Here is a 21,849-nt window from a genome sequence, read left to right as displayed (position 1 = left end):
TTGATGCTCCAATAAAAAATCTACCTCTTTGAAGTGATATGCGTAAATATTTCATTTTTGTGTAACCTGAGTCTCGCAAGTGACCTTTTGCTTTCTGTTTTCGTCCGTCCCTCGTGCGTTAACATTTGATCATTATCTAATAAAATGTTTGTGTATTTTTGCCTTCATACGGAACATACCCGCTATGTAAATACAGTCGTCTACGTTATGTGTCTATACAAATATATTTTATATGACTCTTCATCAGGTGTTATGAGTATTTAAAGGTCCTTTCCACGTTCGATAAAAACCCCGCATATCTGTGCACAACACCCTTTATATATATATTCGATTTATTCAATGAAAAATTACAGTTAATTCATATTTGTTCTTTAGATTAATATGTTTAACATATACATCTTCAATTTTAAATAAACAGTCTCTCGAAACCATAAACCACAGTCCAGAAATACCTTCTTACACATATTAGCTGAGGGGTGTAAATACACAATTTGCAGTCTTATAGCATATTGTGAATTTTGTTTTTACGCTGAGATATTTTATTTACACTCTCCTAATTTACAATATGACATATCTACAAATACCCAGTAATCTATACGATATAACAATAGGCTAACACTATTAAATTATCTAAAGAGAAAAGTTTATAACAGCGATGTTTTTTGTTTCAGTTCATTTTCCTATCATTCCTTATTTGAGTGCATGTGTACTTTAGAAACGTTAGTGGTTTGAGACTGCATGTACATGCATTTACGTGCATTCTCATTCCTGTATAATTCTATAGTACATGTCTCTATCTATATCCATCCTGAAAACCGGTATTTATCCGTAGTTTATTTTGTTTTAAAAATGTACTGTTATGATATTTTTGACTGTTACTATGAACATCGAAGATAAACAGGATTGAAAACAATCGTATTTTTTTTTAGAAATAAAAAGTTCTGCTTAATATGGAATATTTAGCAACCTAACTTGTACAGGATGGCAACAATGTAATTTTTCTTTAAATTAAAGCTCTTTCTGCTTTCAATAATGTTCATGGGTAGGCAATAGGCTCAGATCCTCCCTTTTAGAGTCTAAAATTTCGTTACTGAAATTGGTCTGTATGGTTCTCCAGAAATGCCCAATAAGCCTTTATTAACACACTCAACGAAAAAGTGTATAAAAATACCAAGTAGATTTATTTAAATCGCATAAAGCAAGTTCTAGTTCAAAGTTAAAAACTTTGTAATTTTCAATCTTCAACGATGTCATTTTTTTCAACGAGTAAAGGTCATAGATTAAGAAGAAAATTCAAGCTATTGAAAAATGACTGCGGGTATAAATTAAAGGCTTTTGGTCTTAATTTTATCCGTCTCCGAACTGCATTGTCAAGTCTTTCTTAGAAACTTCTATTATGTCGCTCACGCAATACAAGAACCACCTAATCTTCTTCAAAGAGTTCATACTTTAAGAGACACCAGTGACCTGCCCATGCCCCTTCTCTTATCAGTATAATCAGTTCTATAGGTCAAGAAACTGAGCAACAGGAGAAGGCTACCTCGGGGAGATGATACTCGTCAGCCACGGAAGGCAGTTCATCTAGGGGAAGGAAAACCCTGATCACAAACCTCCGCTGTCTTGCGGCAATATCCAATACTGGAAAAGGCTTCAGGAGTAACTTCGAGGAAAATCCGGAGATGGAGTCCCTAAGGCAGTCCAGCGCTATCACGAACGCTTCACTGGCAACTCCTGCGACGACAACAAAACACTGGCACCAACTAGACCTCATCATAGTCCGACGTTCTTCTATAAAGTGTGTTCTACACACACGTTCCTATCAGAGCGCTGATTGCGATACTGACCACTCTTTAGTGTGCTGTAAAACTAGGATGCAACCAAAAAAATTCCACTATTCACGGAAACAGGGCATTCCTCGCATCAACGTCAGCAACATGTCGCAACCTAAGCTCACTCAGAAACCTTTGAGCAGGAACTGGAGTTCATACAAAAAGGGACCTCAACCGAGGAAAGGTGGGGAACCTTAAGGGACATCATACATAGCACTGCCCTGAAAGCGTTTGGTAAAAGAACAACAAAGACAATAGACTGGTTCGAGGCAAAGTCCTCTGTAATGATTTCTGCCATAGAATCCAAACGTATAGCTCTGGCAAAATATAAAAGAACACCAAGTCAGAAGAACCTTCTGTCGCTAAGAGCTGCCAGAGGCAAAGTCCAACGGATGGCTAGACACTGTGCAAATGAATACTGGCAAGAACTCAGCGAGACCATCCAGACAGCCGCTATATCTGGTAACACAAGAGGCATGTACGATGGTATTAAAAGAGCCATAGGACCAACTCAGTGCAAAAAAGCCCCCCCTCAAGTCATCATCTGGCGTAGTACTCTCAGACAAAAACCAACAAATGGAGAGATGGGTTGAACACTACACAGACCTGAACTCTACTCAGAACACTGTGACTGTCTCAGCCCTGGACGCCATTGAGTGCCTGCCAACCATGGATGAACTTTATGTAGCACCAACATTAGAAGAACTAAGTAAGGCTATTGACAACCTGGCCTCAGGAAAAGCTCCTGGTAACGATGGAATCCCTCCAGACTTTCTTAAACATTGCAAGAGCTCCCTGTTGTCACCCCTACATAAGGTTCTATGTGAGTGCTATAAGATGGGAGCGTGCCACAAGACATGAGGGATGCAAAGATCATCACCTTCTACAAAAACAAGGGAGAAAGAAGCGACTGCAACAACTATAGAGGCATCTCCCTCTTAAGCATAGTAGGCAAAGTGTTTACTCGAGTGATCTTGATTAGATTGCAGAAGCTGGCTGATCGCGTATACCCAGAGTCACAGTGCGGCTTTCGCTCAAAGAGGTCTACGATCGACATGATCTTCTCTCTTAGGCAGCTTCAAGAAAAATGCAGAAAACAACAGATGCCGCTATACATCTCCTTCATTGACCTGACCAAAGCGTTCGACCTAGTCAGTAGAGATGGACTCTTCAAGATCCTCCCAAAAATTGGATGCCCTCCAAAACTACTGAGCCTAGTGACATCATTCCACGTGGATATGAAGTACAGTTTAACGGTAGTTCCTCGGAGCCATTCAGCATCAATAGCGGTGTCAAACAAGGCTGTCTCCTCGCCCCACGCTGTTTGGTATCTTTTTGCCATGCTCCTCAAACATGCATTTGGTGCATCGACTGAAGGAATCTACCTACGTACCAGGTCAGATGGTAATCTGTTCAACCTCTTTCGCTTTAAAGCAAAAACTAAAGTCCGCGATAGACTCATCCGGGACATGTTTTTTGCCGACGATGCAGCAGTTGTCACCCACACCCAGGAAGAACTGCAAACGTTGATGAACCGCTTTTCAATGGCCTGTGAGGATTTTGGCTTGACTATTAGCCTAAAGAAAACTAACGTTCTAACCCAGGATACTTCCACAGCGCCAGCTATAGCCATCGACGACTACCAACTGGACGTCGTCCACCAGTTCACGTACCTGGGATCTACCATTACTGACAACCTTTCCTTGGATGTTGAGCTAGATAAGAAGATCGGAAAGGCTACATCTACTCTTGCTCGACTTTCAAAAAGAGTTTGGACACCCCCCCCCTCCCCCCACTGAAAACTAGTACCAAAATGGCAGTATACAACGCATGCATAATCAGCACCTTGCAGTACAGTAGCGAGTCCTGGACAACGTATTCCAGGCAGGAAAGAAGGCTCAACACCTTTCATCTGCGATGTCTGCACCGCATCCTGGGCATTTCATGGTAGGACAAGGTGCCTAACACCGAAGTCCTGTCTCGGGCAAACCTTCCAAGCATGTGCACTATGCTTTGACAGCGCAGGTTACGCTGGCTCGGGCATGTGCGTCGAATGGATGACGGACGTATTCCCAAGGACATCTTGTATGGAGAATTGAGATCTGGAAAACGAAGCACTGGGCGCCCACAACTTCCATTCAAGTCGAAAAAAGAGACATGAAGGCCCTTTATATTGACGTGCGATCTTGGGAAGACCTAGCAGCAGATCGACCCAGATGGAGGTCCACACTACTTAGACAGATCAAGTCAAGAGAAGAAAAGCTTGTGCATGCAGCAGAAAACAAACGCGCACAACTAAAGCAGCGCCTAACCCCCGAAAGATCAGAAACCATTCACAGATGTGACTCTTGCAGAAAAGAATGTCTCTCCCGTATAGGACTTTTCAGCCACAAACGTTGCTGTCAGAGAAAGACATAGTAGGATACAATATCCCATGGTCGTCTGCGACCGATGGAGGCCTACTGCTGGTCTTAATTTTCAACGTAAGAAAAGCACCCCAGGATCAATATTTCAATCTTAAACCCGGGTCAGTATCGTTACAACAGAAGTTATAATGCCCATGTGAGTTTTTGATTTGTGAATTTTAAGTTTCTAATTTTTCTAACCAAACACAGATAGATGTTTATTATATTTTTTAGATAAATCCTAGTAGCTGAATAGAGGGTGTTTTACTAATTCTTTTTTGTGTCGAAAGTGAGAAATAGCCAAAACGAAAGCTAGATGTATAGTTATGTGTTTTATTTAATAGAAGCTTACACATATGAGTGCTAAAACTTACATTTTACGCCATTCTAAGAAATTTTTTTTTCTCAGAAACTAGCTGTATATCGCTAATTTATTACCCAAATTAGAATCGTTTCCCTTCCCTACCCCGCTGCTGTGTCAGATAAGCTTATATCGCTCTGAGTTGGCGCAATTCTAATGTTCACAGATAATCTGATAAGAAAATAACTTATAAACGCAATTGTGGATTTAATTTTTGATACTTTTGCATATATAGCCCTTGTTTCGAGCAAGGTCATTTTCGACAATATAACAAAGAGAATTTCATCATCAGGTCTATCTTTTCTTCATATAGAAATTGATTCAGAAGTTATCGTAAAGGTGGTATTCATAGTATTTTTTATATGTTTACACAAGTGTCTCTAATAGAAAATTCATTGTAGGTTGCTGTACCTTCTCTCTCTCTCTCTCTCTCTCTCTCTCTCTCTCTCGTGGCATTTTTGGTGTCGTCTAAGATGCATATATTGCATATGAGATTAGCCATTGTTTAGAGAGTCTATTATAAACACCTTTTTATTTGTATATAATCTATTAGCTAGGTGAGATGCTTACCTTTATAATAAATTCAATTTTCCTGTAGGGTTTTTAGAACTCCCTAACGGAAGTAAAATATTTTCTATAAATGAAATTCTGATTTTAAAGTATCTTATAAAAAAAGCCTATGGAAAAGTAAAAATGTTTTAACCGACGTTCTTGTAATAATAACCTCTACCAGTCGCCATACTTCGTTAATTATTAAAGGGCTCTAAATATAGAACAGGTTGATATAACGAGGGAGCCGTTTTTATGGTAGGATAAAAAAGCATAAAAACACTTCTTTGATTTGATTTACAAATTAGAATTATCTCTGTAATTTCGTAAATAATGTTCAAATATTAACAGCCTAAGTAAGATGACGTAAAAGATATGATTTACCAACTACTTTTCAATGAATGAATTCTACTTTCGTTTCCGTTCTTTATAAAATCTTTGATCTGTACAGTGGGTCATTGATACAGATTATGAATTAATCCCAATAACAAATAGATCAAGATACACAAATATTTGAATGTGTTGTTGAATAATTAATATGTGTTACTATTTCTGTGTATTTGTGTTCATAAACGGTTGTTTGACTCTGTGTGTGTGTGTGTGTGTGTGTGTGTGTGTGTGTGTGTGAATAACAATAATGACAATGTATGCTCTCAAATTCAGTACAGTTTCCCCAGTACGGCAGTTCTATAAGCCAGGTCCTTTAAGAAAGGAAAAGTTGGGATCAGCTAGGTCAATTTATATTCATATACATATCATAAATAATTACCATTAATCTATTAATTGTATACAGATCCGAGATATTTGTGCATGCATATGATCAAGACTTCTGTGTATATAGTAACTAAGTGACGAGGACATATAATAGGGAAGATATTAATTATTTGCAGAGAGATGAAGATAAAATTGACACTTTTACAAACTAGTACTGGATCCCAATAGTTTATTAACAACACAAAGTATCAAAATTAATTAAATGATTAAGGTCCTTTCGGAAAATATAACCATTTTTGCTTGAAGAAGAAAAACATATATAACTATAGTACATAATTATAATATAATATGATATAATATAGTTTATAATTTGCGTGTACTGTCATGTCGTAAATGTTTGTCGGTTGGCAGTGAATACAAAATTACAACTGCCACCAATTAAATTCAAAATTTACAACATTAACTGTTCAACTAAAATTTATTTATGAATGCTGATAATACAGATAGGAGGAAAACGAAAGAGAATGTAAAGGGAGGTTCAGGAATTTGTAAAAGAAGGAGATTATTTTTTCGGCCTTTTTCACACCATCTTCCCCACCCCCGTTTTAACCTCTTTTGTTTACGTTCACGTGTAACAACTTAAGGAAATTCGGAAACCTGCAGATTTGTAACTACGATGCTGATTATTATCATAGAAACCAGCCTAAGATCTCTTGTAAAGCGTTCTAATTATCTGTTTATTATATATCATTGACGAAACAAAAAAAAGTTTTAGAACTATTTTTACAAGACCTTGGACTTTCGATGGGATGTAAATAACTATCTTTTTTGCGTCAAAACAAGTTAAAAATGACGCTGGTTTAATTTGTAGTGAAATGTGCACAGATTGTGTAGTCTTGGCTCAAAAGCCAGAAAAATCTTGTTTATTTCAAAGAGCCATGACCGAGTGGCCAACAACGAAATAGACAGACATACGTCACAATGCTGTTTGATTCAATCACCCAAAATCCAAGCTGTTAAATCGGTTCATTTTCAACTGTTTAAAGAAAAGTTCTCTAATGAAAAATATTGCAAACATCTTATTTTTGTTACAGATTTCCTTATTTTACGATTGGAGCTCTAAAAGGAACATGTCCTAATCCAAATTATAGCCCTTCGCATGAACCAACAAAACACCAATGCTGAACTGAAGAAAGGTAATGTCATTTATTTTTAAGGATGGCTAATTATCATGATTTCTAAAATAGAATTTATACAGTAAAGGGGGTCTTTCGCTGTACATGCATAATGAAGGCTCAAACAGAAAGACTAAAAAATAAGGGTTTGAGCTATTCGTGTTAGAGACACTCGTAATAAGGCCTTTAAAAAAAATTGTGTGTTTAGGGTAACACTAATGAAAAAATTAGGTTAGGTAGGTAGGGATTTTTTTATTTTACCATATTTTTTTTCTGCATGAATCCTAAGAATGTTTATTTGTGTAATATTTAAAAACGGATTTTTTAATAGAAATAATATAAAATTCACAATTGGATAAAAACAGACATCTAAAAATGGTAGGATCTGGGTATTTTTGTAGGTTAGGTCGGGTTACCCTAAACACACAACTTTTTTTAGGCCTAAATAAATAGTATAGGAAAACATTGTTGGTTAAATCAGAAATGCTTTGCATTTTTTGATTGGACGAACGGTTTCTGTAAACCCAAATCAAACTCCAGGGAAAAAAAACCCTACTTAAGCCAAGGGTTTGTGAGAAGCGGTGCAGGTCAGAAGATGGCTGGCGAAGATGGTAGAAAATGTATACTTGCATGTAAAGATTTTTATCAAGATCCGAATTCAGCTCATTGCGAGCTAATTTTCGGAAATCAGATGATGCTTTATTAGTATATGTTGCTTGTTTCTTAGATGTTAATTATTGTTGATCTGTTGCTTTGATTATATAATTATTGTCTTCTATAAATTGTTTTTAGCTCAGCAGCAATGACTGGAATAGTTGTTCTAGCGCTTTTTCAGGTAGGTAATTAATAAAACGCCAAGTTCCTTGGATTTTTGATATAGACTCTCGAGTGCGGTATATTTGAGTTTTCTGCTTGGTGCAGTTGCCTGATATTTTGTTGTCTTCTGAAATATTAATAACAAAGAATTTCTTTCGTTAATCTACTTATCCTGATATCCATTTTTATTCAAACATGTTGTGGATTTGCAAACAGTAACTCAAGAATGAAACATTGATAGTTTTTGAAGCAATCCTTTTGTACATGTACCGCCTTTTTGAATTACAAATGAAATTTGTAATTATTTGTAAACTATTTCTTTTTATTCGTAGCGGGGATGTTTAGTGTATACGTCCCTGTTTGTAGATACTAATAATATTTCCTTTACCATTCTTTACACTTTAATTATAACAAGGAAAATAATATCAAGTAATTTTTAAGAAGAAACATTTTTAACGTCAGATGGAGCCAATTTATCAATAGTCATTGTTTCTTTAAAACGATTCAGCATTTTTTTTTATTCAGATTATTTTCATAAATTGGACAATATGCAATGGTGCTAGTTTGCCAAAATGGGTTCATAGAGTGGACTCATGTCCAGATCCAACCAATATAAGCCAATGGATTCATGCATCCAAATTACTAAATTGCCCTCATGATCCGTCTACACCCGAAGACAATCTAGAAAGGGTATATCATTGTATGCCTAGTTCGTTTTTGAACGAAACCGTTGAGTTCTGTGGTCGAAACGTGCCCATAGATGAAGGTAATCACACACACACACACACACACACACACACAATCACACCCACCCACCCACCCACACACACACTCTCTCTCTAACTGTAAAGCTCTTTAACCCTGACATTAGGGGCACATACATGTACACTGTATATTGTACACATAATTCAAATAATTTCCTTGTATGTGTTAGATACTTTTGCCTACGTAAAACCTATTACAACATTTTTAATAACACCAGACAGTGAACTTTGGACCTTAGACTTCAGTGGAATGTAATACATTTTCTTTGCTCAGTAAAAAAATATTGTTTACTAGTGATTTTTTCTCTTTAAGGTTCCTTGACACTTAAAAGCTTTAATTGATGGATTGATAAAGAATTATTTTTTAAAGAGACCGATATCGGCTTTTAGTTATTATTATAAATGTGTCTTGTAAATTTTACCAGTGAAATGGATAATATTTTTTTTTACTGCAAACAAGGTATTTTAGAGATAAAATTTGGTGTCAACTGATGCGTAATATGATTATCAATAAAAACATACCGAAGATTGTTGTTCAGGTTTATATTTTTTCAGTTAAACACATTTCTTTTGAAATTGTTATTTTGTAATATCTTTTAAATCTATAGATAAATTCTTAAGAATAACAAATAAATAAAGTACTTATTAAGCAATGATATTTTATAAAGATATTGAAACGAAAATGAAAAATTGACAAAAAAAAGCAATTTTTCAAATTGAACCGATCACGACTGAAAAAATAACTGTTCCTTATTAGAATTATTTGAAAATTTAAATTTTAGTAAAACATAGCAGTTTATTCAAAGAAATTGATACATTTTATGAACAAACCATTTATAATCTAAACAATCTGGATCTTTGCAGAATTATTATTACAATAAAATTTAACTTTATATGATTTTGTTCGGGATTAGTTCAATTACAATCGGGATTGATTCGAATATGAGATTTTCCCCACTTCTTAAATTTTATAGTTTCGTTTGAATTTCTTGTTGAAATAAGATCATGAAGCAATTGTTTAATGCGATAATGCGAGTTAGATTACATCCATAGGTTTAAAAAAATATTTTTTATTGTCATTTTCATAATATGTTTTCTGCAAAATAAAATAATACCTTATGCTTCTTTGGCCGTTTTTGACATTTGTTTTGTTTTATTTCTAAAGATAATTGTACTGTGCGTCAATTGATACCAAATTTTTAGCTCTAAAATATACTGTTCGCAGATAAAACGATGATTTCGGTTTCTATTTAAAATATCATTTAAAATAATTGAAAGCCGACACTGGTCTCTATTTTGTTAAATCACATTTATATATAAAATTATTCTTTATTGATTAATCAAATTATTAGAAAATGTAAATTTATAATGTACTTGGTGTGTCGAGGCACCTTAAAACCGTTTTTTACAAATACACCTTACATTCATGTTTTCTAGTACATGTAATATGTACGTATGTTAAAGCAATATGAGCTGCATTTTTTATGTTGATTTTTTTTTATACTAAAATGTTCTTTTCTACTAAAATTACAAAAATATCATGGTTTTTAAATTTCTGTTAGCCTATTTTTTGGGGGGAAAGGCCGTTAAGAAGCCTTATTTGGAGCAAAAATTGATTTGCTATATATTCCTTAGAAGAGAAATATTTCCATTGACAAAAATTTATGATTTTTTCAAATCTTATTTATCCTAAAAGTTTAAGTTAGATGCAGACTTAGCATACCTGCAGGTTTTTTGCAGCAAAATAAAATTCTAAAAATACAGCTCATATTGCTTAAAAGTTTTTGATTCCTCCAACAATAAAAACTTTTCCCATATATATATATATATATACTTAAATGATTTGTCAGGTACATAAATTTTGTTTACATGTTTAGGACAGCGACATGCTATTGTTTATGCAAAACTCTCAGTATCTGACAATGAATATATTTTTAATGTCTTGATAGAGCTACTAGAACATTATTTAAAAACTTCTTATGTGAGGCGAAAGACAATATATCCCTGACGATTTTGTAACATGATAACAATGTAGTATTTAATCAAAATAAAATACCAAAACTTTCAAAAAATGTTGTGGTACACTTTAACCTGTCTATAAAACTGAAATCTAAATGTCATTATAATTTTATATTTAAATTTTCCAGTGTCATTGACTGTGATAACACTACTTATCGATTTTGTACTATATAACCTATAATATAAATGACGCCAATTGCAAATTGAGGCGCCAGCGGGGTTTGCTTATTCATATCTAAATATTTAATTGTACGATGGCTTAAAATTATATAAATATAAGTAATAAGGAATCATTCTTTGAATATTATGAGGTGATAATTTCGATCGGGGCATGATCAAATCTATCATAAAGCCCTTCGGGCTTTATTGGATTTGATCACCCCCCGACCGAAATTATCACCTCATAATACTCAATGAATGATTCCTTATTCCTTATTTCAAATGATATCTATAATGTCGATTGTTGTAAAATAGATAAAATTTAGTTTTGTTATCCATAAATTGACACAGCTTTCTATGGTTCCATCTGCATTAACATGCATTTGACCACTTTAAATTATTAGACAGTATGTACTAGTATACATGTATGTGTTAAATGAGGTTTATATCAACACAACGCAAGAAAATGATTTTTATCGGTTTTTAAAGTTGTTTTTAGTTTAATTATATTCAGACACATTATTTTTTATAACAAGTAACAAGTGTTGGTCAGATAATGAATACCAATCTTTGTTTTAAATATGGGAGAGATACATACTGGATGAAATTATCTGTGTTTAACCAACAGGACATTGCCCTATTTACAAATATGAATACGGACAAAACACCCGACCGACATACTTCAATTGTATTAGCTTTACATCAGGGTGTCCTAACAAGACGTTTTCCTCCAAAGAAGTATTTAAACGTAAGTTCAGTGTTTTTAAAAATAGATTTTCGTCGCATTTTGAGTTTTGATTGAACATATATTGAATTTAAATATGAAACATTTCCTTGTTTTTATAATGGTATTTGATTAAAATGATTAATGATTATTTGCTTTTAGATCCAGCATGCCTGAGAATAATAAGTAATTTGAAATGTTACGAAGCTCAGAAAAACTGTTCTTATAAGCATACATCAACAGCGTAAGTGTAGCGTATTTTGTGAATAAAAGCACCCAAATACACTTCATACACAATTTCTTTTTTCATGCTGAAAATATTTTCTTTATTCTAGATATCCTCTCACAAAAGACGAAGGAACCACTTTGGAAACACATGCAACGTATTGATGATAGAATGTTGAAATAATGAATCGCTAATTTCCTAAATAAGACAAAATTGATTGTCATTAAAATTTTTATTTTTCAGGTCTTCATCAAATAAAGTTGTTAATTCTGAATCAGCAGATTCCTCTGGTTTGGGGTAGGTCGTTAATGATTATATTTTTAGTGACTTTTTGTGATACTTCAAAATGTTATGTTAAAGAAAGTAATCAGCATAATGTTTTGCACGTCATTACTAATGCTAAACGAGCATATATCTAAATTGATTTACTCCAATATCGATACTTTTACATCTGTATGTTAATATTCAATCGAAAAACCATGAAAATATTAAGTAAATGCCAGCAGCTTTAATATTTCTTTCATCAGATCATTTGAGATTGTTTGATCAAAATCGTCCGGCATCTACTGTTTTATCTTCTTAAGAACCAATAGATTTATTTTAATTGAACCAATTTGAATTTTGTCAAAAATCCTTTGGATAAGGACCCTTGTAAAACAGGGGCGTAAAAAGCAGTGCACTCAGGATGCTTGAATGACAAATGCCATTTCACAGGTGGACAGGACCATACACTTACCCCTTCCAACCCCCGCACGTTTTGCCTATTTATTTTTTTTTAAAATAAATTTTAATTTTCGTTAGTTCTTACCTCTAACAACCGTTGGAATACTTGTAGGTCTCAAGTCGAATACACAAAACTTTCATGCACGACTAGGTAGCATTTTGTATCAATTGTAGTTTTTGCCGTATGTCTTAACGAATGTTAAAGAAAAAATGGGTTAGAAAAAATCAGGAAAAAATGTAAGGTGTATATGTGAAGAGGGGGGTGGTAAGAGGGTAGTGCACGGTCCTGTCCACTGGCATTCGTGTTCTTTTAAAGAAGTCTTAATTTAAGGTTTGCACCAGTATGTGTATGATGTAAAAATAACATATCTGGTATTTTAAATACATTTTTGTGTATTACATGATTGAATTACTTACAAGAGCTTGCCTTTGCCTGTAAGATATGTCTTTAATGAATAGATGCATTTTTCTTTTGCAGAATCCCCGAAACCACTGTCATTGTAGTAGTGATATGTTTTGTTTTACTTGGTGTTTTTATTTTTGTGTTACACAAACGAAAATGCCTTTCGTTTAAAGGTTAGTAATTTTTATGAATTTTGTCAATGTATATCGTAAATATGTGAACATTCATTGTAGATTGCAGGTTTATTAATGCTATAAATTGAAAACAATTCGAAAACTTTCTTTAAAGAATAATGTAATACTAAAAAATAAATATAAAACCGTTGAAGTTCTTTTCAAAAAGTTTTTCTAAATTTGTACTTATTTTCATCATTATAGAAATACTTTGTGAAGATGTATTTTTGCTTTTAATATTTGTATGGCGGATAAAAGCTTTACAATATAAAGCTTTATTTGCATTTTAAGGGGGATGTGCAGCCTTCTTGTACAATTGAGAATAAGAAAGTAAACATTTCTTGAACTGGCTTGTTTTTGCCCAAAACTGGCCAAAAATGTTGTTAAAAGATATAAAAGCAATAAATATGAAGTCCTAAATGTCATTTTGTTTGAAAAGTATGCATACAAGAACAGTGAAATGCCTGTTTAATCACATAGAACAGCTGTCGAACTGCGCAGCTACAGACTTATTTAAAAGATTTAAAATTCTTAAAACATGTGACGGGGGTTCATTGGTGTCCTCTCTACAACCATGTTTGTTTACATTCTTATCCTAAAATGTACAAGATGGCCGCATATACCCCTTAATAACACGAATCCCATGGCATATTTTGTGAATCTGTGAAGTAGTTTGACCAATAAAAATTCCATTGACAGGTATACGTAAATGTAGAAATCCTAATAAGAGAACAATGGTAAAGAATGAAGAAGAGGACTTTGCAACTCTTGAATCATTTATTGAAAAGTGTAAGTGAATTGTGTACATTCATTCCTAAAGACGTTCACTTGAATCATTTATGCATATCTAGAAATATTATACCCCAATACAATACCTCAATTTTACACGTCATCTGATTGGTCTTGACATTCACATGACAGAGCGAAGAGAACGTCGTATCACCCGGGCATGCAATCCTTTCGGAAAACTCGGGATTTATCGTTCCATTGGTATGAAAATACCAAAATGAGAATACAATGTAAACAGACATGGTCAAATCAAGTTTCAATTCTGAAGCAATTCGACTGTTATGATTCGTTTATTTTAAGAAAAGGGAGAAAATAGCATAAATTATATGAAAAATCAAACATTACCAACGTTTTTGATTTTTTAAAGTTGAAAAACAATTTGAACAGGTATATGGACAATGCTCTAAGGAAATATGAGTTTTTATGGGGGGGGGGGGGGCGGTGAATAAATCTTTATACCTCACCATCATGCAATATATTAATTTTGTTTAAAATAAGTGCAAAATAACTTTTACTTGTGTATTTATAAATATATCAATGAAAAATCTCAAGATGACTTTTAACGTGGTTTAAATCACTGTTATTAATCCAAAAATTGTCAATTGAGAAGAAATTAAGCCTTCGGCAATTCTATATTCTCTATCACTTTGATGCTTTTTCTGAAATCTTTAAGTTAAGACTGTAATTAACTGAAATCAGATAGCCTAAGAGACTTCTGTTTTAAAATTTGATGAATAAAAGTTTCTAAAGGTGAGTAAGATTATAAGGTATTTAATAACTTTTGATCCCGTCCGTTGCCAGGTCAAAACGAAGGCTCAAGCACTGAAGAAACTGCACTGGATTATACAAATTCTGCTACAAATTTGCCTAATGGTGAGTTTTGACAATGATCTAAATATATAGCATACCTGAGCTGAAGACTCAACGAGCTTTGTCGTTAGCCTTTTCGTCCACGGCATTAGCTATCACATTTCTATTTTCTTCTATAAAACCATTGGAAAACAATTTTGTCGAATGGCTTTAAGTTTATACAAATAAACTAGGTTGGAAAAACTCTTACAAATACTCGTAGTTTCCAGTATGAAATATGTATTGTTAATTCCGAAAAAATAAGGATATTTTATGCGAACTACTGTTATAAATTAGATTTAGAAACATGGACTTGTTTTCAAATTTTTTGGGGGATAGAATTTTGTATTTCATACAAGCTTTACAATCATTGTCTTAAAATACTTGTTAGTTGTGTAAAAACACCAAAGAGAAATCTTTCAGTCTAATCGGGATGTATATTTTACAAACATTGGAACTTTTGGATTGTTTGAATTAAATTTTAGTCATACTATATATATATATATATATATATATATATATATATATATATATATATATATATATATATATATATATATATATATATATATAGGAGATTCTAAATTATGTTTACGTACAACATTATAAAGATCTTTAGATTGTTCGTTTCTCATCTTTTCCTAGGTCATAACCCAAACATAGAAATAGAGGAGACGTCCCCGAAGAAATTACTTATTTGTAATAGTTCAGCAAATGGTTAGTTTTGATCAAGATTAATCAGTACTGATAATTGAGATATCACGGACAAAGACACAACTTTATGTGTGACCATCATACATAATGTAGATGCCACATGTGTACAATCAATATTGGATAACACTTGTGTAAATGTTTTAATAATATATACCAATATCATTTATTTTGGGGAGCAGCTTCAGGAATTATAATGAAGAATGTACATAACGCCATAGTCACAGTATCAGTGATTTGCCTTCAGTTTAAATAGATACTGATACTTGTTAAATCGAGCTGGCCAATGAATAACACGTTGATAAAGTAACCTTTAATATCTACAGTAGGATTTAATGAACAGCTGCCAGGAAATAATATATTACATGTTTAGTGTAAAATATAACTCGTGTTTTCTTCAAAATAGGCCAAATGAGAAACTCTGTAAGAGAATCTTATCTGGATCATTTACATAAAGGAGCAGACAAGATGCAGCAAAATGTTTTATTTGAAATGCTGAAAAAAGACATGACTATAGAAATAGTCAATAAAATCAAAGCATTACTAAAAGGTATATTCACGTTAAGCAATCAAAATCTAACATTTAAACGATTATTACAAATAACCTAATCTCTCTCTCTCTCTCTCTCTCTCTCTCTCTCTCTCTCTCTCTCCAAAAATACAGTGTAATGTGTAACCGTATGATGATTTTCTTTTTTTACTAGGAAGCTCCGATGATTTAGAAAATATACAAAATCCAGAGCAGATGTTGAGATATTTATTTAAAACCTATGTAGCTTTCCACAACATTACATTTTTAGAGGGAATTTTTTTGTCGGCCAAAGCTCCAAAACTTTATGATCGCTGCATAGAGTTTTGTAAAAAAGGAGGAAGGGGGTTTACATATTTCGAGGAAAGAATACCAAGCAAAGGTACACTTGTGTAAAATCACTTGTTTTAAAAAATGATATATCAATATGCAAAGTATGTAACACAAATCAAAAATATGCTAGTAATACTAAAAATCAGCAGCTTTTCGGATCACTTTTTGTCCGGCATCCTTTAGATGTAAGAAATTCACATTTGTAAAATTTAAGGGCTAAACTCTGCTTAGGAGAGAGTTAAGAATTATTGATTAGTGTCGACATGTTAAATTAATCTTCTAATGTACCCCTCGCCCAGAAGCGTAGTTATGTTTTTCAAATCATGATGCCCGATAGTAGGTTGGGACCACGACGAAGGGTTGAATTAAACTTCTTCACATGAACCATTTGACTAGAAAAGCTGAAACTTACCTAGTAACTTCCGAGGTAGTGAATACTTAAGATTGTTCGAATCGGATCTCCGGTGGTAAAAAGGACCACAATGAGGGGTTGATGTTTGTTTTTTTGTCATTTATCTAAAAAAATGATCTCGAAATAAATATTTTAAAAAAAAAGCAATGCAATAATACAATTACTAGTATGCGATCATCATGTTAAAATTATGTATCTTAAAGTTTAAACTCTGAAAGATTACTATGCTCGAAGGAAATGTGAAATATGTTCATATAATTAAGGTTTCAAATTGTCCAAAACATGATCCCAAGCTATTGTTGAAGTCTCGGGAGAGATGCAAGAATCAGTAAAGGAAAATAAGGAAAAAATCTATAGAATACTCGTTTCAAGAAATGCGAAAGGTATTCAACGCGAATGCGAAATGCAAAAACATTCTACTAAGTATATACTCGTAAAACATCATAATTTAAAAAAAAAAATAGGTTTTTAATATTAATTGCCGAAATAGTAAGAAAGTTTCAATGTTTAAAAATATAATGCATGGTGAAAATTAAGAAAATCTTATTTAACAAGATAAACTCCACTAAATAAGTTTTAGATAATCTATTTGTATTTGACTTCATAAAGCTGTTTTGATCGGATTTATGGATAAGTTGCATGCTGAGGTGAGCGGTGTGACCCATGAACCTCTTGTAATTATATACATACATTGTAGATCACACAAGGGCCGTGTGCGTATTGAACTGTCCCGATATTTATAGTTATTCTGAAAAAGAACTAAAGAAATTAAGAGCGATGCTGGTAAATATAACTGATGCCCAATTTGATGATATATTAGTGACTGGTGTCAAAACTGGATGTGTGATTGTAACTTTTATGATACGAAATTGCCTTATTCCAAAACTGAGGTCACTTTATACGCCGGAGAAGTTGGCTTATCAATGGATGTTGAATCTTCCACTGAAACACAAAATTGTGAAAGTTATAATAGAGGACGAAGTGATTTATATGTCTGGTATGTATGTTCACCATCCATTCACATGTAAACACGCTTAATGAAGGATAACGTTACCTTGTGATCAATGAGTATTAACCACAATTATACAATCTATATAAAATAATGTCATTTATTTCCCTAGATATTTCAACAACAGTAGATAAACTTATTGCACAAGCAAAACTCTGCGGACATGAACAACAGTCCCGTTTGGAATCAAGTCAAACAAAAATGAAGGTAAAAAACTTACTAATAAGTTATAACGTAATATGTTGTTTCGGAATTAGAAGCTGAATAAGTTTGACGTTTATTAGACGTATTAGAATTGCATATGATCTGTTCTAATGAACATGTTTCATGCTATTTTAGACTGAATCTCCTAAAAACAGTGATATCACAAGTATAGAATGTGAAGAAAGATCTGAAATATCTATCAAGGAAAGTGACTTTAACAGAGGTATTTGTGTACTAGTATTAACCCTTAAATATGCATATTTTTTTTTAAATTTCTATTCTCTGCTGAAGAAAGTTTTGTTTCAGACATGGCTATGATGGAGAAATGTGCTGAGGAAACACAAGAATTAAAAGAGTTAAAAGATTTCCTAGAGAGCATCGGGGGTTGTATTACCGACGACACTTTGTACTCTATGAGAACCATTTTACAAGGTATGGTTAAAATGATTAAATTGTACGATTACTATAGAGAATATTGGTTTGAATGATTTAGGAATTCATTAAGCTGCTTTCAGCCATTAAAGCATATCAGTAGTTATAAAGTATAATCAATTATGTGAATTCTAATTTTCTTTTGAAGAATTCATGGATGAAAAGTCTGTTAAATTAATGGATACAACTAAAATGCTGAGCGAATTGTTGGACCTGTTCAAACTCCAGTATAACTTCAGTTTCCTAGAATGGATTTTTCAAAAATGTGGAGAATATGATCTCGTCGAAAAATGTCAAAATTTTTCATCTGAAAAGCAATTTCAGCTGGAATGTTTCCATACAAAAATCATCCCAAGTAAGCAATTTGTCTCATAGTTTTAAGATTTAAAATTCTTTTTATTAATTGAAAACTTGTGACCTATATTAAGGTTTTACAATACATTGCCCATTAGGTCCAGGAAATCAACATTTAGAACTCCATATCATGGTGTTTGAGTTAGGATCATTCCAAGCAGAGATCCAAAAAATGAGACTTTGGCTAGCGGATACAGTATGTGCACACCCTGGTCAAATTCTTATGACGGCACTAGAAAATAGACCGATCGTTGTAACATTTAGGATGAAAGACATACATGCTGATACTTTTCTAAAATTTCTTCAAACTGACGATGGTCAAATTGCTGCGTCGCGAAGAAGAGTGGAAAAAATCATCAACAACAAGAGAGTCATAAAAATAGGTAAAACTGTTTTAAACACTGTTTTTGAATAAATAAGGCAATTTTAAAATTATTCAGGGTATCCTAAAAAAAAATTTAAATACAAGAAAAAATATGTACTAAAAATTAACTTCAGTTGTAGAGTCCATTAAAGCTTTGTTATACTAATATACTTATATTATTTTCTTGTTTTCTTTGCAGACAAAGCACTGAGTGAATCAAACTTTGTTCATATTCGTTTAAGTTTTCGAAAAAAACCCTTTGAAAGACTTGGAAAAACCGTAAGGGATGTTACATCGACAGTTCTGCGACATACAGGACTGTCAATGGAAGGAAGAGAGATTTTGATAAGAACCATCCCATCAAAAACAAAAAGACATGGTACTTTCTTTTGTAAATTCAACAAAGTTCTGCCAAATGAAATTTAAACCATAGGATAGTAAAAACTTAACACATACTAGTATGAATTTTCATTTACTGTTTGTGATATGCTAACCTTCATGACAGAATTATTGGAACTTTCATTTCCGCTTCTTAAATATGTAAAATTATTAACACTTCTTTCTTTTTTATTATAGACGACCAAAATGATTCGAAAAGTGAAACCTTTCTTCGGATGAATCAAAACTCTCTGTTAGAGAATCTTGAACCTATAGTCATGCTGGAAAAAGGTGGAATCAAATCTTTGTTTAATACGGAAGAAATAAATAGAATGAAAAAGATTGAAAGCAGAAGAGAAAGAGCAAAGTTTTTCTTAGATAAGTGTCACAAGTTGTCGAGAGAAGAAAAGGATTGGATAGTCACACATTTAAAAGACACTTTACCTTCATCGGAAGAATTGCCCAGTCCAATGGAATTGGGTGTGTAGATAAATTGATTAATGTTTGCGTTTAATGATAGAAACTATCATATATTAATGTTGGTTTACTCTATACAGATCCTTTGAAGTGCTGGATTAAAGGTAATCGAGAAACTCTTCTTGACGAAATAGACTCTGACTTCATTGAAACCACTATCAGTCATATGGAAGATGTACCGTGTGAGGTTTATACATTATGCAAGGATCGAAGCAAGGGGAGAAAAGAAAAAGCCAAGACATTTTTAGAGTTTGCACTGAAAAAGGATGACTATGTTTTGGCGTTACAAAAAACTTTGGAAGAAAACAACATATTCTTTAATGAAAGACATACTGATTCACAGGACACATTTGATTCATAAAGCATTCAATTTATCTATACTTAAACCCAGTTTGTTTTTACACGTAATAAAACACATATGTTATTTTATGGTCAATGACTATGTCTTGACTGTACATTATACTCATGATTTCTTCGAATAGAAAGAGTAACCTGCCATTTGCATTAAAATTAAATTGTTACATACAGCATTTATGTCAGCCTGCCAAGAAAAATACTTCAACTCATATATAAAGGTAAAAAGATGTTGATTTTCTTCGAAAAGGCGCTGGGGCCTGTTTCACTAAAAGGCGTAAGATACGACGAAACTTAAGTTAGGCCTTAGGGCGAGAGAGAGAGAGAGAGAGAGAGAGAGAGAGAGAGAGAGAGAGAGAGAGAGAGAAACCCGTAAAGTATTCAGGAATATTAATCATGTTAAGTGACAAAATCACACAGCAAAAGTTGCTAAAATGTTTTATTTGAAAGATATATTTGATGAAGCATGTAGGATATGTTCATTTAAAAATTATCAACTCAAGAGAACTATTTTGTACGGCGGCGTGGAAGGGCCAGATGAAGAATTAATGCAGTAATGAGCTTTTTAACCATGGATTGGACAATATTAAGCAAGCTATTAATATTTCATTAAAAAAAACAATCAAAAAAACCCCCAAAAACGAAGAGGCTCGGAGAAATATATTTATTTCTCTCATATTAAGATTTGTGTCAATGTAAAATGTGGATAAAAAATGACCTTGAAAATAATTGATGAATTCCAAGTCTAACTTTTTTTACCCAATTTGTTTCCGAAGTTATTTTTTTTCGAATTATTTAAGTGAAAGGGTACATTCAAACCATAAGTGCATGCACGTTTATTTGTAAATGTTTCACCAAAGTTATCAGATCCAAGGTAAAGCTGTATATGTCAGACGTATGGTGGACTCAACATAAACTACCCAAGTACACTTACATGTGTATTTATTATATTTAACGAGGCTTCATATAGATTTGAAGTTAATAGAGAGTATGCGTATGTAACATACGAAATAAAATCAATTTTATCTGGAGTCAGTGTTTTGCATCGGTTGTATGATAAATAAATTATCTAATAATTATTTTAAAAATAGGGACTTTTGACGACTCTAAAACATAGTTGGAGCTTTCATCAGATTTTGGTATTTACATTTTAACAATACTGAAAATACTTTTGTGATTAACCTTTGTTTAACTACCTAAGCTTACACCTTTTACTCACCAAAAATGGAATAAAAAAAGAGTAAAATATAAAAGTAAATAATTCACTTAGTGAGTTTTAAATTTCAATATATCCCGCTCACACATATTTTGCGTGGAAGTTGGGGGGGGGGTTGAAATTCTTGAAATGCTAGACATTTCTTATACAAATATACCTTTGTACTACAAGTGCATCATGTATGTATATTTTTTGCATTATTCATTGCCCAATTTACAAACAAATATGAAACGTAAATCAAATTGTTGAATTAAAGAATGTGCATAAAACATGGTAAGAAAATTTCTATTCGAGAATTGGTTCCACCTATCAAAACTCTCTATTTTCTTAATTTCATATGAAATTAATAAAATTTACATGACAAATTGTACAATTTAAAATTACGGTCAGCACCGATA

At 32.9% G+C, this 21,849-nt stretch overlaps 1 protein-coding gene across 3 annotated transcripts in view; it reads left to right on the top strand.

Annotated features, from left to right (window-relative positions):
• LOC128178796 (uncharacterized) overlaps window positions 1-21,266 on the top strand; it is a 48,299-nt gene extending 27,033 nt beyond the window's left edge. Inside the window, exons 1-23 of one of the 3 annotated variants that reach the window (XM_052846154.1) lie at window positions 5,319-5,402; window positions 6,953-7,054; window positions 7,826-7,868; window positions 8,375-8,615; window positions 11,420-11,539; window positions 11,678-11,759; window positions 11,851-11,898; window positions 11,985-12,038; window positions 12,943-13,040; window positions 13,740-13,829; window positions 14,631-14,702; window positions 15,324-15,395; window positions 15,796-15,939; window positions 16,094-16,300; window positions 17,361-17,660; window positions 17,785-17,879; window positions 18,012-18,099; window positions 18,183-18,308; window positions 18,457-18,663; window positions 18,761-19,045; window positions 19,226-19,405; window positions 19,603-19,884; window positions 19,962-21,266. In XM_052846154.1, the coding sequence (XP_052702114.1) occupies window positions 7,836-7,868; window positions 8,375-8,615; window positions 11,420-11,539; window positions 11,678-11,759; window positions 11,851-11,898; window positions 11,985-12,038; window positions 12,943-13,040; window positions 13,740-13,829; window positions 14,631-14,702; window positions 15,324-15,395; window positions 15,796-15,939; window positions 16,094-16,300; window positions 17,361-17,660; window positions 17,785-17,879; window positions 18,012-18,099; window positions 18,183-18,308; window positions 18,457-18,663; window positions 18,761-19,045; window positions 19,226-19,405; window positions 19,603-19,884; window positions 19,962-20,242 (3,105 nt within the window). In that variant the 5' untranslated portion in view covers window positions 5,319-5,402; window positions 6,953-7,054; window positions 7,826-7,835 and the 3' untranslated portion in view covers window positions 20,243-21,266. Of the gene's footprint in view, window positions 1-5,318; window positions 5,403-6,952; window positions 7,055-7,825; window positions 7,869-8,374; window positions 8,616-11,419; window positions 11,540-11,677; window positions 11,760-11,850; window positions 11,899-11,984; window positions 12,039-12,942; window positions 13,041-13,739; window positions 13,830-14,630; window positions 14,703-15,323; window positions 15,396-15,795; window positions 15,940-16,093; window positions 16,301-17,360; window positions 17,661-17,784; window positions 17,880-18,011; window positions 18,100-18,182; window positions 18,309-18,456; window positions 18,664-18,760; window positions 19,046-19,225; window positions 19,406-19,602; window positions 19,885-19,961 lie in introns of those variants that run through there. The other 2 variants (XM_052846153.1, XM_052846155.1) reach the window with 2 other exon arrangements.
• The last annotated feature ends 583 nt before the right edge of the window (window positions 21,267-21,849 follow it).

The sequence above is a fragment of the Crassostrea angulata genome, chromosome 3 (assembly GCF_025612915.1).
Source record: "Crassostrea angulata isolate pt1a10 chromosome 3, ASM2561291v2, whole genome shotgun sequence".
Taxonomy (NCBI): Eukaryota; Metazoa; Mollusca; class Bivalvia; order Ostreida; family Ostreidae; genus Magallana; species Magallana angulata.
This window is presented reverse-complemented; position numbering and strand designations above follow the sequence as displayed.